This window comes from Canis lupus, chromosome 1 (genome assembly GCF_011100685.1).
Source record: "Canis lupus familiaris isolate Mischka breed German Shepherd chromosome 1, alternate assembly UU_Cfam_GSD_1.0, whole genome shotgun sequence".
Lineage (NCBI taxonomy): Eukaryota > Metazoa > Chordata > Mammalia > Carnivora > Canidae > Canis > Canis lupus.
The window spans coordinates 103,720,246-103,738,134 of NC_049222.1; the positions used below are offsets into that span (position 1 = coordinate 103,720,246).

The following is a 17,889-nucleotide window of genomic DNA, read 5'->3' on the forward strand; positions in this document are numbered from 1 at the left end:
CTCGGGGACCCTACTCTTCCGCCATCTTGCCCCTCCTCCCAAGTCCCATTTGGAACAGATATATCGAAAACCATTCTGTAAAACACTATCTGGACCTCTCAAGACATTCCTGGTTCATCACATGATAAATCATATCAATTCTCCAGAAATATCATCACTGGGAATGAACACACTGGTGTTTGAAGTGAGAGCCAGATGCTGAGTTTGTAAACAGGCTCCAAGAAATTACCACTTGTTCAAAAATCCTGTTGTAATTCCTGATTTTTCGTGAAACTACCCCTTCATAGCCCACTTTAGATGGCTGTGTGAATTCACTGAATGCAGAGTTAGGAGGTGATGATTGGGGTGGTCTCCCCAAGAGAATAAGAACCAACTACAGTACACCTGCTGATAACACCCACCAATGTATATTTATGTCCTTCTATTTTCAAGGTTGTGGTCACTTCTACCTCAGTGTTATGCCAGTGTCAGGAAATCTGTGATGCTCAATCCTGGTACATCCACTGTGCAGACAAAAGAGAAAATTAATGACAAAAGGCAGCTACAGATGCTCTTATTGTGTAGTCAGAGCCCCATTACATTTCTGGGAGTCCTAGAAATGGCTTCAGCCAATCTGGGGAGTAGAAAACAATCATCAGCTAAAAGGGAGAGACAGGCAGCTGGGGCCCACAGCTATGAATTCCATATCGCAATGTGTGTCTATGAACAATAATATACTAGTGAGAATACTGACAGGGATGCTGGTCATTTTAGAAACAAACCACAGAAATCACAACCACAAAGAATAAATATCTGTAGCATATGTATGCGGTGGATATGGTATGGCAGTAAAAATCCACAAATTGGAACTACAAAAGGTAATACAGATCAATTTTCAATCATGACATTGAATAAATGTAAAGGAATCTGAAGAAACATGTGTGTAAGGTTATTCGGGTCCATACAGAGTTTAAGAACAGGTGTTTATTATTTAAGGAGGCAGAATTAAGTTTGACTCTGTAAGGCAAAGAAGGGAAAAATCCCAGGTAATCCAGTTGGTGGTATAAGGCAATGTTGCAAGATTTTGACCAAGGTGGAAACCACCATCTGGAACACAGACAATACTCTCAGGGACTCTCCTTTGGTGACTCCTAAGGACAGTTCTTCCTGAAAAGAACACACATCTGCCTATAACCTATGTCTATCCCCCATACACTTCAGTGAGATGGGACTCCAGTAGAATGGAGCAAGCCTGGGTCTTCCCTGACCTGAGGTAGCCACAGAAGTTGCTCTTGAACCACCATAGCAAATACGTCACACGTTGGCATTGAGGTCCACTCACAACTAGATGAGTGGGCACTGTTGCAAGAATAAAAGAGAACTCCATAAAGGGGGCTCTTAGGTAGGAAGAAGACCCGCCATCAGGGGCCAGGAGAAGAGTCATATTTTCTTACCACATTTCTCTGCTTTCCTGCTTTGTGCTCAGAACCACAGTGGGGTTGAACTCAGGCCACACCGTGAGACATTAAATGCATGTGTGCTGCCCTGGGCACTGCAGTGTTGGCTGACCTGGGAGGCAACCCTGTGCTTGGGTCCTTGCGTTCTCTATTGGTGGGGGGAGTAGGCTAAGACACAGGTGTGCACAACTTACAGCCAACTCTCCTTCCCTTTCATATATTTTGCAAGAGCACAATCCTTTAAAAGGTAAATCAGTGACTACATACATAAGAAAAAACTACAAGTCAACATTGGTATTTGAATCATTGTGGATGAGGAACTAGAATGATGTCAGAAGCTATCTACAGAGGAATCCATGGAGCAGACCACCTACAGGATAGGAATTTTTTTAAGATTTTATTTATTCATTCATGAGAAACAGAGATAGAGAGTGAGGCAGAGACACAGGCAGAGGGAGAAGCAGGCTTCATGCAGGGAGCCCGACATGGGACTCAATCCCGGGTCTCCAGGATCATGCCCTGGGCCAAAAGCGACGCTTAACCACTGAGCCACCCAGGCTGCTCCAGAACAGGAATATTGAAAGGAATTCCCCAGTGGAGTGCAAATGCTCCTTCCACCTGCTGTTGAGCTCTTGGGGCATTCTCTGTTGGGGCCTGTAACAGAGGCTTCTGTGCTGTGGATGATTCTTCTGTGGGGTCTGTGACTGGCCATTCTTGTCCTGGAGGGTGCAGTGTGGGAGCTCCCCCTTCTGGCCTCCCCACTCTTTTCCAGTGAGGATTTGCCTGTATTTCCATTCTGGCAACACTCCTTTGAGACTGCCTGATCCAAATAGGAGGGCCAGTTTCAGCAGCACAGAAGCAGAAAGTTAAAACCTCTGGGGTTGGTTATCATCCTTAAGAAAACTCTCCTCACCAGACATGTATTCTCATTCTAGATGTGGATCCTATGTAGAGAGGGACTTCTCCTTTCTACCCTGGGACCAGCACTGTTCAAATTACACAACGATGAGCAGAGTATGTTATCTCCATATCACTTAAAAACAAACTGGGGTGTTCACTCAGGGGCTCTTGTCTGAAAACACTAACATAAACCCTAACCTACAAAATAGCCTAAGATCTATATAGCAGAGCAGATCCACACAACATACACTGCACTGTCCCCAGAGAGTATGTCCTCATGGTCATTGCTGACTTTCTGCCACGGCCTTGGAAAATCCTCCAAGGATCTCCAATTATTTCTCATGAGATGGTCCTCCCTTCTGAGTCAGGCATTCAGAGTTCATCCTGGTGAGCGTGAGTAACCAGTCCAGATTTATTCCTATCTGAATCTTGTCCTTGCTCTATCAGTTAGGTATTCACAAAATTGGGGCATGAAATAGTAAGCTTATGTTGCTCATGCATCAGGAACCTGCTGAAATATCTGAGTCTCATTCAGCTGTCTGCTTAGTTAGCTTCCACAAATCATGTACTGTCTTTGATTGACATTCTGGGTGTGACGAGGCTTTGCATCATGAATCTCTAACTACCCTGGAGACTATTTCTGGAATACTGTCCAGGTGATGGAGATGTACAAAACAGGATGAGAACACATATGATGCATCTCATTGACAGGGGTCTCAACTGTCAGCCAACTACGTCCAGTTTACTTATAAAATCAAGGAACAGGATGGACATCAGAGAGGAACATAGGCTCCACCATAATGGAAGGGGAGTGAAAATACTCCATCCAAAGGATGGAGTGCAGGACAAGAAAACACTAACTCTACAGTGGGGGACATAGGAGAGCTTGAGCAGTCACATGAATATCAGAAGAGGTATATCTCACAGCAAACAATATAATCGAAGGAACAGAGTGGTGTGCATGACCAAAGGGTTTCATCTGCAGGAAAGCATAAGACTTCTCAAAGTGCACCCACCTAAAGCATAGGTTTATAACGCAAGAGACAAAAACTGCTTGAACATGTAGGGGGTTTTGAGGCTGGCTCAGTTGGTGGGGCATGAGACTCTTGATCTTGGGTCTGGGTTTGAGCCCCTTTAGGCAAGGAGCCTTCTTGAAAAATTTATAAACAAATAAATAAAGTTTCTAAAGATATTATTTATCATTGAGAGAGGAGGAGAGAGCATGGGCACGAACTGCAGCAGAGGCAGAGGGACAAGTAGACTCCCCTCTGAGCAAGAAGCTAGATGTGGGGCTGGATCTTAGGACCCTGGGATCATGACCTGAGCCAAAGACAGACTTTTCACCAGCTGAGCCACCCAGGAATCCCTAAATAAATATTTTTTAATTTTTAAATGATGGAGAAATCAGGTACTATACAATTAGGAAGAGACCTTAACACTCTTCATCATATATACACTTTACACGCAAAATGTGGCACCACCATTGCTGACTGGAGATGATCTGCAGACTACTTCCTCTCCTGGTCCACTTTCCAATATGCATCACTGTCATCAAGGGGGAGCTCTGGTGAGGAACTCTCTCCTCTGAACCCCGGAGCATCTGTACAGTTGAGTGCAGAGCTATGTCCAGCAACAACATCTGCTCCGAGGAGGAAGATTGAACAAGATGGTTTGTCTTGAGATGGTAGAGCCAGAGGTCCTCCTACCCATAGGAGGGAGTATGTCAGGCAGGGCATTGCTTGTGAGAACAGAGAGCTGATCTGCGGGTCAGAAGGAGGATCCTGCCTTCCCGTAGGAGCAGAGGAATACTCACAACCCTAGCCCATTCCATCCCATCAACCTTCATAATTTCTCTGGGGACTATACAATTGGTATCTCCAGGCAGCCAAGCCTTGGGAAGAGGGAGGCTGTCCTCCATCCCTGTCTGACACCTCACAGCCAACCACCTGGAAGAAAACACTCAGCCTCCATCGCCTCTGTCCTGTCTACCCTACAGCCCAGTCTGAGTGCACACCTGGACACAGCTGACCCATGCAACTGCATCCACCAGCTTCCTGGGCTTCTGAGCTCCAGGGCCACCCCCTTCTCCACTTTACCACACACACACCCATCTCTGCAACTTCCCCTCAACATCTGTCCCTTCCCTGTCCAGAGTCCATCCATGGTCCATGCCATCCTTAGGATGAACTCCACACTCTTCCAACTGAACCCAAGGCTGTTCCCGGTCAGTGCAGATGTGATGGTCCAACCTCAGCTGCCCTTCAGCCTCCCTCCAACAAGACTGGGACAGTGTCCGGGGACACACACACTCATGCACATGTACATGCACACACACTCACACAACCATGCTGGGACCGAGGACACGACCCTGATTTCCTGGATCAGCTTTCTGGAAACTCTTCCTCCCCAGCTCCTGTGAAAGTGGAGGCAAAGGTAATGTTTGCATTCCATCTCCTGTTTAAGCCTGATGGTAACTCATGAGGGGTGTGTGAGCTTCCTGTGATAAATCCACATACCTCACTTCGAATACCAGCTAACACTCACAGTTTGCCTTCAATTATTGTGCTTAATTATCTACTTATTTAATTTTATTTAGTCTCATTTCCATCTACTATAGCAGCTAGTATGACCTCAAATTTTCTGGTGACAACCATCCTTTTCTTAAATATTCTATAAAGATTGGAAGAGGTGATCACTTCTTTTGATGTATAGACACCAAAGCCAAGCTACAAAAAACACAAAGAACCAGGGAACTGCGACACTGCCATAGGAAAAATCACATCTGCATTAGCTGACCATGAAAACAGTGGAGATCTGTGAACTGCCTTACAATTCATATTGCTCTGATTTTTTTTAATTTTTTGAAATGTAGGCTCTGTGCCCAGTACTGAGCCCAACAGGGGGCTGGAACTCACTGCCCTGAGATCAAGTGTCCAATGTTCAACCTACTGAGCCACTCAGGGGTCTGCCTGACAATTCAAAGTAATTGGCTTAAAGAACCTCTGAGAACTCATCTAACACAAAGGGACCAGGAGTATGACTGACAAAGGACAGGCTCTTGGATAAATTGTGTTGGGAAAACTGGATGTCCACAAGCCACATCACAAAAATCAGCTCACGTGGATTAAAAATGTAAAGGTAAGGCCTGAAACCATATAACTACTAAAAGAAAACACACGGTCAATGTCAATGCTTCTTGACATCGATGTGGGCAATGATACTTTTTGGATATGACACCAGAAACGTAGGCATCAAAGGCAAAAAGAGACAAGTGGGATTATCAAACTGAACATCTGCTTGGCCAAGGAATCGTCAACTGGGTGAAATGGCAACTTACAGAATGGAATAAAATACTTGCGAACCACTCATGCGATAAGGGATAGCTTTCACATATATAAGGAACTCACACAACTCAGTTCAATAATAGTGATAATCCTAACCGTAACCCACATGAAAATGAGCAGAGCACCTGAACAGGAATTTCTCAGATGAAGACATCCAAGTGACTGGTATGTATAAATGGTGCTCAGCCATCACACATCATCAAGGAAATGCAAGTCAGAACCACAGGGAGACACCAGTTCCCACCTGCCAGCATGGCTTTTATTGGAATTACAAGTTATAACAAGCATTGGCAACAATGGAGAGGAAATGGACCCTTTGTATACAACTGGTGGGAATGAAAATTGGTGCAGCCATTGTGGAAGACCAGATGGACTCTCCTCAAACAATGGAACATAAAGCAACCCTATGATCCATATTCCAGAGATCCTATGTCTGATTCTATGTCCACAGTAAATGAAATCAGTACTCAAAGAGACTTCTGCACCCCCAGGGTCATTGAAGCATTATTCACAACAGCCAACATATGGAAACAACCTCAATGTCGGTCTACAGATGACTGGATAAAGAAAATATGGTATGTATGTGAATGGAATATTATTCCACCTTGAAAAAGGAAGTCCTGTCATTTGAGACAACATGGGTGAACCGGGATGACGTTATGCCTAGTGACATGAGCAAAACAAGCAAGGACAAGGGCAGGGCGATCTCACTGATATGTGAAATCTAAAATAGGCAAACTCCTGGATGCAGAGTCAAATAGTAGTTTCAGGGGCTGGGCAAGGGGGAGATGGGGAGATGTGAGTCAAAGGATATGAAATCTTAGCCATGCAGAAGAGTAAGTTCTGGAGATGTAACACACAGGGATGTGCCTGCAGCAGACAAGACCCGACTGTATACTGCACACTCACTTAGAAGATGTGTCTTTTTTTATTTGTATATTTTTATTAGAGTTCAATTTGCCAACATATAGCATAACACCCAGTGCTCATCCCATCAAGTGCCCCCCTCGGTGCCCATCACCCAGTCACTCCAACCCCCACCCACCTCCCTTTCCACTACCCCTTGTTCATTTCCCTGAGTTAGGTATCTCTCATGTTCTGTTTCCCTTTCTGATATTTCCCACTCACTTTCTCTCCTTTCCCCTTTATTCCCTTTCACTAATTTTTATATTCCCCAAATGGATGAGACCATGTAATGTTTGTCCTTCTCTGATTGACTTACTTCACTCAGCATAATACCCTCTAGTTCCATTCACGTTGAGCAAATGGTGGGTATTTGTCATTTCTAATGGCTGAGGAGTATTCCATTGTGTACATAGACCACAGCTTCTTTATCCATTCATCTTTCGATGGACACCAAGGCTCCTTCCACAGTTTGGCTATTGTGGACATTGCTGCTATAAACATCGGGGTGCAGGTGTCCTGGCGTTACACTGCGTCTGTATCTTTGGGGTAAATCCCCAGCAGTGCAATTGCTGGGTCGTAGGGCAGATCTATTTTTAACTTTTTGAGGAACTTCCACACAGTTTTCCAGAGTGGCTGCACCAGTTCACATTCCCACCAACGGTGCAAGAGGATTCCCCTTTCTCCACATCCTCTCCAACATTTGTTGTTTCCTGCCTTGTTAATTTTCCCCATTCTCACTGGTGTGAGGTGGTATCTCATTGTGGTTTTGATTTGTATTTCCCTGATGGCCAGTGATGCAGAGTATTTTCTCATGTGCTTGTTGGCCAGTCTATGTCTTCCTCTGTGAGATTTCTGTTCATGTCTTTTGCCCATTTCATGATTCAATTGTTAGTTTCTTTGCTGTTGAGTTTCATAAGTTCTTTATAGATCTTGGATACTAGCCCTTTATCTGATATGTCATTTGCAAATATCTTTTCCCATTCTGTAGGTTGTCTTTTAGTTTTGTTGACTGTTTCTTTTGCTGTGCAGAAGCTTTTTATCTTGATGAAGTCCCAATAATTCATTTTTGCTTTTGTTTCCTTTGCCTTCATGGATGTATGTTGCAAGAAGTTGCTGTGGCCAAGTTCAACAAGGGTGTTGCCTGTGTTCTCCTCTAGGATTTTGATGGAATCTTGTCTCACATTTAGATCTTTCATCTGTTTTGAGTTTATCTTTGTGTATGGTGCAAGAGAGTGGTCTAGTTTCATTTTTCTGCATGTGGATGTCCAATTTTCCCAGCACCATTTATTGAAGAGACTGTCCTTTTTCCAGTGGATAGTCTTTCCTCCTTTGTTGAATATTAGTTGACCATAGAGTTGAGGGTCCACTTCTGGATTCTCTATTCTGTTCCATTCATCTATGTGTCTATTTTTGTGCCAGTACCACACTGTCTTGAATACCACAACTTTGTAGTACAACCTGAAATCTGGCATTGTGATGCCCTCATCTATGGTTTTCTTTTTTTAATATTCCCCTGGCTATTTGGGGTGTTTTCTGATTCCACACAAATCTTAAGATGATTTGTTCAAACTCTCTGAAGAAAGTCCATGGTATTTTGATAGGGATTGCATTAAATGTGTAAATTGCCCTGGGTAGCATTGACATTTTCACAATATTAATTCTTCCAATCCATGAGCATGGAATATTTTTCAGAAGATGTGTCTAAGATGTTCCTTCCACACAGAGATGCATGCTTACATACACAGACACACATGCGCACACACACACACACACACACACACACAAATGTTCACCATGTGAGGTCATGGATATATTAATTAGCTTCATTGTGGTGAATCACTACACAATGTATACATATATCAGAACACCACGTTATGTACCTGAAATCTATACCATTACTATTTGTCCTTTTTAGCTCAATAAGGCTGAGACAATACTGTTTCACCTAATTACACCAAGCACGTTGGAAGTCATGTCATTTCTCATTTTAGAGAATTGCACTCAAATTTAATATGTGTATTTACATTTCTGAACAAGTGCTCATTACCTTCTCCCTTCAGGTAAGTCCAAGCTCTAGTCACGCATCACCTGGACTCTGAGTGCTCCTCTCTATGTGTGTACACCCGTGTATCTATGTACATGTGTGTGCACACGTGTGTAGTGTATGCATGTGCGTGCAGGTGTGTCTGTCTGTGATATCTTCCAATGCTTATGTTTTAGCCATTTGTCCTTCATCCTGCACCTCATCTTATCCATCCTGGGTTACTGTTCTTTTCCTTTCTTTCTTTCTTTCTTTCTTTCTTTCTTTCTTTCTTTCTTTCTTTCTTTCTTTCTTCCTTTCCTTTCCTTTCCTTCTTTCCTTCTTTCTTTCCTTCTTTCTTTTTTTCTTTCCTTCTTTCAGAGAGAGATAGGCTGGAGTAAAGGCAGAGGGACAAGCAGTCTCTGAGCTTAGCACAGAGTCTGTCGTAGAGCTTGATGTGGGACTTGATCCCAACCCCTGAGATCATGACCGGAGCCAATAACAAGAGGCAGTTGCTTAAAAGGACTACCCACCCAGGCACCCCCTCAGTATCTGTTCTACCTGAACTACAACTTTTGGCATTCTGCTTACTGAGAGTGAACATAGTCAACAACCTAAGAACATTTAGTTCTGCAAATGCCTTCCTCCCAGTCTCTCTCTATGGTAAGGTGCTTAGAAACCTTTTCTTATCTCTTTGTGCGAGTATGACTCCAGTCCTGGAAAGGAAGCTACATCTGGTGGTTCAGGGATCTACCCAAAGCCCTCCTTCTCTCTCAAGAGGATGCAGCCTAATCTTCTCCTGGAGCCCTCCCCACTGAAAAGACCCTGGGATCCCCCTTTGCATCCATAAGTGTAGAAACACCCTCCCTTCAACTCCTCCAAGGTCCCAGAAACCAATGAGGACTCAGCTGAGTTCCCTATTTCCTGCTGGGTTCCACCTCTATCTGCAAATTTCATTTCCTGCTTCTCTGCATGTGTCTGTGACTGCATACTCCACACATACTGTAAGTGGCAGTCCTGGGATTCTAAGCAGACAAGGTCTCCAGTGGGCACACGAAACAGCCACCGGACTGCAGAGTCTGCCATGGGATCCCATCAGCATATCAGGAACCAGCCCATGCTGTTCTTACCTGATCTGGAAACTCACTGCAACCCATCCCTTCTGGGACCTGACACCAAATTGCCACAACCACACTGGAGCTGCAGTTCAGGACAACATCCCACAGATGGGGAACTGAGGCTCAGAGCAAGGATATTACTGCCCAAAGTCATGCAGGCAGTGGATGATGCAGAATTGTTTCAAAGAAGGTCCATCTTCCTTCATAATCAGAGCCATAACCCAAATAAATGTCCCCTAACTCCTACATACAGGACCCCCTATGCAAGGATGGCTCTGTCCCCAGGAACAAGGGGTATTAATGAGCTGGATAGACTTGGAGGTGTGTTCCGAGGAAGGGGATGTGGAGGATGTCACAGGAAAATTGAGAAGTCCATGGAAGCTGTGAGAGAAAGAAATACCATGCTCGGAGGACAGGAGAGGTGTTGTATTTCCTTCCTTATTTGCCTGTATTTCTCCTCAGGGCTCATTGTCTCGGTGACCTCACCTGACTTACGCAGAGATGTCACACATCTGTCTGTGCTGACATGAGCTCCACAGCACAGCAGGAACCCATGTCCCCAGCAGCACCTCGGCCTCAGGACCCCGTCCATGGTGAGGACCCCAGGGATGTGCTGAAAATGGAGGAGACCCCATGGGGGAGGCTCTGGGAGGGAAGGACATGCCCTGATCTCCTCACCAGGACAGGACATCTCAGGAAGCCTCGGGATCCACTGTAGTGGCCTCAAAGACACCAGAGCCAGGCTAGGCCTCTGGGGACTGGCTGTTCCCCTTCCTGTGGGGCTGATGATGTGATAACCCCGTGACAGTGAGGACTGGGCTCTGAGTGGCCACACCCTGTGTGTCTATCTGTCCTGCAGGCACCGAGGTCCCTCCATCTTTAGAGCTGGGCCAGAGAGAGGAGACGGCCATGACCCCCGCCCTCACGGTTCTGCTCTGTCTAGGTGAGAGCCAAGGAGGGGAGGGAATGCCTTACTCTGGGAGGGACCTGCCCCACAGCCAGGCCCTGGCCTGTCAGAGATCCCAGGCTCAGGGGGCTCATGGAGAGGAGGGGTTCTGTTCAGGATTTGGGGCAAACCTCTCACAGGGACTCTCTTCCAGGGCTGAGTGTGGGCTCCAGGACCCAAGTGCAGGCAGGTGAGTCTGTCCCCAGGGATCCCACTCCCACCTCCTCACTGGGGACAGAGAACACCCACCAGGCAGGGAGGAAGGAGATCAGCAGCTCTGGGCTGAGAGAGGGTCCCCCTCTGGGGGTTTGGATATTGGGGGTGGGAAGGGTCTTGTGACGCAGCCTCTGTTTCCTTCCAGGGACCCTCCCCAAACCCACCATCTGGGCTGAGCCAGGCTCTGTGGTCCCCTGGGAGGCACCTGTGACCATCTGGTGTCAGGGGAGCCTGAAGGCCCAAGAGTACCTCCTGTATAAAGAAAGATACTCAGGGACCTGGAACAGACAGCCTGAACTGGAGTTCAAGGACAAGGCCAAGTTCTCCATCACACACATGACAGATGTACATGCAGGACAATATCACTGTTACTATAGAATCACCACTGCCTGGTCTAATCCCAGTGACCCCCTGGAGCTGGTGGTGACAGGTGTGAGCCCACTCAGGTCTCCAGCCCAGGCTATGCCCTCAGGAAGAGGGTCTGCTCTCAGGATGTCGCCCTCTCACAGCCCATCCCTGGGGATCATGTGGGGGGATCTGAGCCCCATGTAACACAGCCCCTCCCCTCTCCTAGGGATGCACAGCAAACCCAGCCTCTCAGTCCTGCCCAGCTCTATCGTGCCCTCAGGAGGGAATGTGACCCTCCAGTGTGTATCATGGACAGGATTCCACAGGTTCGTCCTGATGAAAGAAGGACAACGCCAGCTGTTCTGGACCCGGAACTCCCAGCAAGCACCTAGTATGAGGTTCTGGGCCCTGTTCCCTGTGGGGCCTGTGATCCCCAGCCTCATGTGGACATTCAGATGCTATGGTTATTACAGCAACACCCCCCAGGAGTGGTCACTCCCCAGTGACCCCTTGGAGCTGTTGATCTCAGGTGAGAAAGCCTGGTTTTCATCCCATCCATGGTTTGAGGCACCAGACAAGTTTCAGGGGCCAACCTACCAGGGAAGCCCCAGATGTGAGGGTGGGTCAGGGGACCACAGGGGTCACAGGTCAGAGACTCCAAGGGTGAGGGACATAAGACCTGGGGATTAGGACAGGAGAAGGGAGGTTTGAGGTAATCATCCCCTACAATCCACGGCTGGTCTTTCCCAGGTGTGTTGGGGAAGCCCTCCCTCCGGATCCAGCAGAGCCCTGTTGTGACCTCTGGACAGAATCTGACCCTCCAGTGTCTCTCTGATGTCAGCTATGACAGATTCGTTCTGTCCAAGGAGGGGGCACGTGACCTTCTTCATCGTCATGGCTGGCAGTCCCAGGCTGGGCTCTCTGGGGCAGACTTCCCCCTGGGCCCAGTGGGACCCTTCCACAGGGGCCGGTACACATGCTACGGTGGACACAACCTCTCCTCCCAGTGGTCAGCCTCCAGTGGCCCCCTGGACATCCTGGTCGCAGGTGAGGGGCCACAGTGCAGGGAAAGCCCCAGACTCTACACAGGTCCCTGTGAGGGAAGCCCAGCTGATGGTGGCCAACCTGGGAGGTGGGGTCTCCAGGGAGGGAAGAGACAGAAATACGGGATGAGGATGGGAGAGACTCAGAGGACACAGAGAGATTCAGGTCAGAACTAGGGCTGGACAGCCCCTCACCCACCCTTCCTCTCTCTAGGACAGTTCCCCTACACGCCCTCCCTCCAGGTGCAGCCAGGACCCACTGTGGCCCCAGGAGAGAATGTGACCCTGCTGTGTCAGTCACTGAGCTCTGTGGATATTTTCCTTCTGTCCAAGGAGGGGGCAGCCAATCCCCCACTGCGTCTTAGATCAAAATACTCTTCTGGGCTGTACCAGGCGGAATTTTCCATGAGTCCTGTGACCTCAGCCCACAGGGGCACCTACAGGTGCTATGGCTCATTCAACACCTCCCCCTACCTGTTATCACACCCAAGTGTCCCCGTGAAGATCCTGGTCTCAGGTGAGGGCCCCTGACCCTGTCTCCTTCATATGCCACATTGTCCTCAGGGCCCTGTGCCCACAAGAGCACGGGGCTGGGATGGAAGAGAGGGGCTCTGAGGGAGTCCACCCTTCACACTGCCCTCCCACTCCTGCCCCTTCCCTCGCCCCCGTCACCAGAATTTTCCACGTGGAGGAGGAGGAGTACCTGGGGACCTCAGGGTAAATGAAGAGGAGGGGTGTGAGCATAGACAGGGTCTCTAAGGGAAGCTCCTGCCCCCGCTCCTGTCTTTTTGCACAGGATCCTCTGGACACCATGGTCCCCCACCCACAATATCCAGCCCAACAGCTGGTGAGTTACAGGGGCGTCCGTCCAGGGGCTTTGGTTCCAGTCTCTCAGAGATGAAAGGGGGCCGATGGGCACCAGGGGTCTCGGCTGGTGGAGGAGGCTGGGTGTTCATGGGATAGGGAGGGGTGGGGACCCATCTGGGGGAGGGGCAGCAGGTGCAGTGGAAGCACACAGGCCCTCCCCTGACCCTCTACTGACCCCAGGAGTCTCTGAGGGTAAGTGAGGGTCTCTGTCAGGAGGTGGTGGGTGGGTCATGGGGATCAGGGCTGATTTACACCCTCACTTCATGACCCTCTACATTCCCTGTCTTGGACATGCCCCTCCCATGTGTGGGCCTCAGTTTCCCCAAGTGTAAAAGAGAGAGTCATGGCCCAGATTAGATTTGTCCTTGGTTCTGACCATGGCTCTGACCTCCTGGGAGAGGAGGGCTCATGGGGAAGTTACCCAAATCATGATTCTAGGGAAGGTGTCTGTCCCTCTGCAGCAATGACAGTGATATTGTAGGAGGAGGGGAGGAGAGGGAAGTTGATGGCTGGGGGTGTTGAGGTCTGGAAGGACCCTCAGCTCAGGATGAAGATGCTGGGACAGATCCTGCCCCAAATGAGGAGCCCAGAGCCTCGGAGTGGTGACCTCACAGGGGAGGCATGAGTAGAGCACAGGGAACCTTCATCCCAACTTCCTGTCCCAGCCCTGCCACCTCCACACTGGACGACCTGGGACACGTGATTGACCCCTCTGTGCCTCAGTTTACAGTCTGTGGAGCAGGTGGGAGGGACAGCAATCCCCTGCTGCATGATCATTGTCAGAGTCACAGGTGCAAGCACAGAGCCCAGCAGGTGCCTGGCACACAGTAGGTGCTCAGTAAAATGGAATCACTGGCTCATTCATGGTATAGCTCCTGCCCAAGGTCCTAGCTGGTACCTGTACGTCCTCATCGGGTCCTCGGTGGCCTTCATCCTGATGCTCTGCCTCCTCATCCTCTTCCTGGTCCGACAGCAACGTCGGGGCAAATGCAGGAAGTCAAGTAAGAAGGGGCTGAGGCACCCCAGGGGTGGTGGTGCTCTGTGGGCTGACCCAGGGTGGGCTCAGGGCAGCAGCCAGAGGGAACCCAGAGAGGTGGGAAAGGCCGATGTAGGACACTTCCACAGAATCTCAAGTCAGAGAGTCTAGACAGAAAACACCCAGGTTGGCTCCCATGTGCCAATAGAAGGTGCTCCCCTCTTTTCAATCTTGGGAGATGGAGAAACACACAGGCAATGCGGGTGAAGGGCTCCTTTCCCTGGTATCACATGGAGGCAGGAGGTTGTAACCTCCCATTCCAGAGGGATGCTGATTCCTAATGTCCTGCAGGGGATGCAGACCCAGAGCCCAAGGACAGAGGCCTGCAGGACAGGTAACTCCTGCCCACAGACCCCCAGACTCCCACCCACCCACCCCCTGCATGCCCTCTGACACCATGTCTCCTCCCCAGCTCCAGCCCAGCTGCTACCACCCAGGAGGAAACCCTCTGTGAGAGGAAGGGGCTGCCTTGGGGGTGGGCTGGAAGGTTTGGGGTAAGGGGTAAGGACTCAATTCCCACATGCATGATCTTAGCACCTAACCTCACCCCTGGATCCCCTGGGTCACAGCCTCCTCATCTGGGAGCAGGTCAGGGTCTGCACCCCTGAGAGAGCTCAGGGAACCCGCCAAGACACACACCCCGTTCTACTCCACAGATGCTGCTGTGCAAGACACATGGCCTGAGGAAGGGGTCGAGCTGGACCATCGGGTGAGACCCCCACTCCCATCTGGACCATAGGGTCCTCTTGGTGCCAAACTTAATCTGACACATGCTTCTCTGTCCTCACACCACCCTGTCTCAGCTCTGTCCCACGTGTACCTTCTCCCTTCTTGGGCACCTGGGTCATCCCGCTGTGACCTCCTGGGCCCTCCTCCCCATGTCTGGCTACCCATCCACTGTCTGACTTCTTGTTGTTGGGATGCATACCCAGATCTCAACAGGGTGCATGAAGAAGTGAATCACCCACAAGTCTCTAGGCCTCCTTCATTCATTCACTCAGCAGAGGAGCACGAGCAGTCTAATATTACCAGGCCCCACCTAGTGTTGCAAGCTCAACAGTAAGCAAAACTGAACCATACTCAGTGAGCTCTCCTTGTGGGTGTCAGACAATATGCAAAGAAGCTGCAGCATCCTCAAGCACAAAGTGAGGCTAAGAAATATAAAACAAGATATGGGAGTAGCAAGTGCAAAGGTCCTGAGGCAACAACATGGTTTTTCAGGAACATGGGTCATATGGCTGGTGGCAAATGGGCAAGAAACAGTGTCAGGAATAGAACCAGAGCCATAGAAAGAAAACATCACATGCTTCAAGGCTCAGGAAGTCCCTGCAGAGTCCAGCAGGAAAGTGACCTAATCTGCCTGAAAGTTTGAAAGCATCACTCTGGCCACAGTGTGGCAAATTGACTGAAGTGATGGAGTGAATTCAAGGAGACAAACCTCCCCCTCACTGTCTGTCTGCAGAAGAACACACAGGATGAAGAACCCCATGGAGACATGTACGCCCAGGTGAGCTACTAATGATCAAGTCCCAGGCAGGTCCTGGCCACTCCTCCTTCCTCCCTTTCAGGAGGATTACAGGACTCAGAGGACAGACAAGCAGAGGAAGATAGGTGGATGGACAGTCAGGTGGGCCCTGTCTTCTCTGATCACCCTGGCTTCCCCCCACCCCAACACCAACCTCCCCTCTCACTCTCCCCTGCTGCAGGCTGCTGCATCTGACGCCCCCCCAGATGTGACCTACGCTCAGCTGAACCACTTGACCCTCAGACAGAAGACAAGTGCATCCTCTCCCTCCCAGTCAGGGGAGCCCCCAGCAGAGCCCAGCGTGTATGCTGCTCTGGCCATTCACTAGCCCAGGAAGGACCCAGACCCCACGGACCCAAGGAAGGCACAGGACCTGCCCATAGTGGGTGCTACCAGCCAGCCTGGACTCCTCACACAGACCACTAGTAACTCCTGGGACCCTTTGCAAGTCACCCAATTCTGCCCTCAAAGATAGCTAATATCCCTACACTATGGAAATTAAAGCAGTGGACTTCTCAATAATCCAGGAATTTAATGAGAAAACCAAAATGGAAATGAGACAATGTTTACACGGAGGGATAATGTAAATGTTACACATCAAACCTATGAAATGGGAAAATTAAGAACCAAATCAATGACCCAAGCTATCATACCAAGAATTTAGGGGAAAAAATAGCAAATTATTCCAAATGAAGGTAAGAGGAGGGAAATTATAGTGATACAAGAAGCTACTAATGAGGACAAACAAAAATAGAGAAGAATCAATAAATCTAAAACCTTCATTTTTGCAAATATTAATCACATGTATAAATCCTAGCTACAACACCCAAGGAACATAGAGAAAGAAGGCTTACATCACCATTATCAGTATGGCATCTCAGCCTACAGACTTTAAATCAATAACAGAATGTATTATGTTCATTTGTTATTGGTTGTTATATTATGAACAATTTTATGACAAAATATTAGAAAATGTAGATGAAACAGAAATATACGTTACCAAAAAATAAATAATTAAAAATTAAAAATAAAAAAAAATTTTAATAAAATAAATAAATAAAAAGAAATATACGTTACCAAAATGATGGTCACAGGAATAAATGAAAAATCACAATTGCTGTATGTATAAAAACATGGTGAATATGTAATTAAAGTTTTTCTGACAAAGTGAACTGAGTCTAGAAAACTCCACTGGTGAATGCCTCCAAATACTGATGCACTCATGAAATATACACACACACAGACACATGGACACAGCCACATACACATGAATATGTGAAAACACACAGACACGCAAACACACATGCACACACATGAGCACACCTACATATGCAGAACACAGGAACACACATAAACACACATGAACACATAAGGATACACTTACATACACAAGAACAGACACATCTATATACACACAAACATATGAACATACGTGAACACTGAGACACATCTTCATGCATGAACATGTGAGCACACACTGAACATGCATGCAAGTACATGAATACATGTGAACACAAACACACATGCATGTGAACACACATGAACACATGAACACAAGACCCGTATACACACATGAGCATGTGAACACATATGGACACACAGACATACTTGCACAAATGAACACACATGTGAACACAGAGACCCATATGAACACACAAACACATGCAGACACACGACATACTTGCACCCGTGAACATGTGGACATACACTGACATATACATACAAACACATGTGAATACACTCACAGGAACACATGAGCACACAATGAACATACAGGCCTTACGAACACATGAACATGTGCAGACACACAGACACACCTGCACACATGATTATGTGAACACACATACACACATACACATACCAAACTTTCACAGGCTTCCCTTGAGAATAAAGAAAGAAAGAACACTTCCCTAGTACATTTAATCAGGCCAGAAAAACAGAAATTGACATGAAAACCTGACAAGAAGAACCAACCAATTAAATAAAGGGGGGAAAATGTGATAAGCACTGAATGGATAGAATAAAATGGTATTGATTATTCATGGATGACAAAATTGTGTGCATGAACTATCCAAAATGATATAAAGATCTGTTATTACTCTAATCTGTAAAGGATTTACACCATGCCACTGGAAATACCATCGATATACAAAACATGATTGGGCACCTGGATGGCTCAGTGGT

The 17,889-nt window shown here is 47.8% G+C and overlaps 1 protein-coding gene across 1 annotated transcript; it reads left to right on the top strand.

The window, feature by feature from the left end:
• The first annotated feature begins 10,178 nt into the window (after nucleotides 1–10,178).
• Nucleotides 10,179–16,877, top strand: LOC611446 (leukocyte immunoglobulin-like receptor subfamily A member 6). The gene is made up of 13 exons (XM_038525529.1): nucleotides 10,179–10,317; nucleotides 10,584–10,667; nucleotides 10,825–10,860; nucleotides 11,032–11,316; nucleotides 11,461–11,763; nucleotides 11,985–12,281; nucleotides 12,492–12,794; nucleotides 13,074–13,238; nucleotides 13,849–14,145; nucleotides 14,472–14,514; nucleotides 14,593–14,630; nucleotides 14,837–14,889; nucleotides 15,887–16,877. Exons 1-13 carry the CDS (start codon nucleotides 10,251–10,253, stop codon nucleotides 16,031–16,033), a joined length of 2,118 nt encoding a protein of 705 aa, XP_038381457.1. The 5' UTR covers nucleotides 10,179–10,250; the 3' UTR covers nucleotides 16,034–16,877.
• The last annotated feature ends 1,012 nt before the right edge of the window (nucleotides 16,878–17,889 follow it).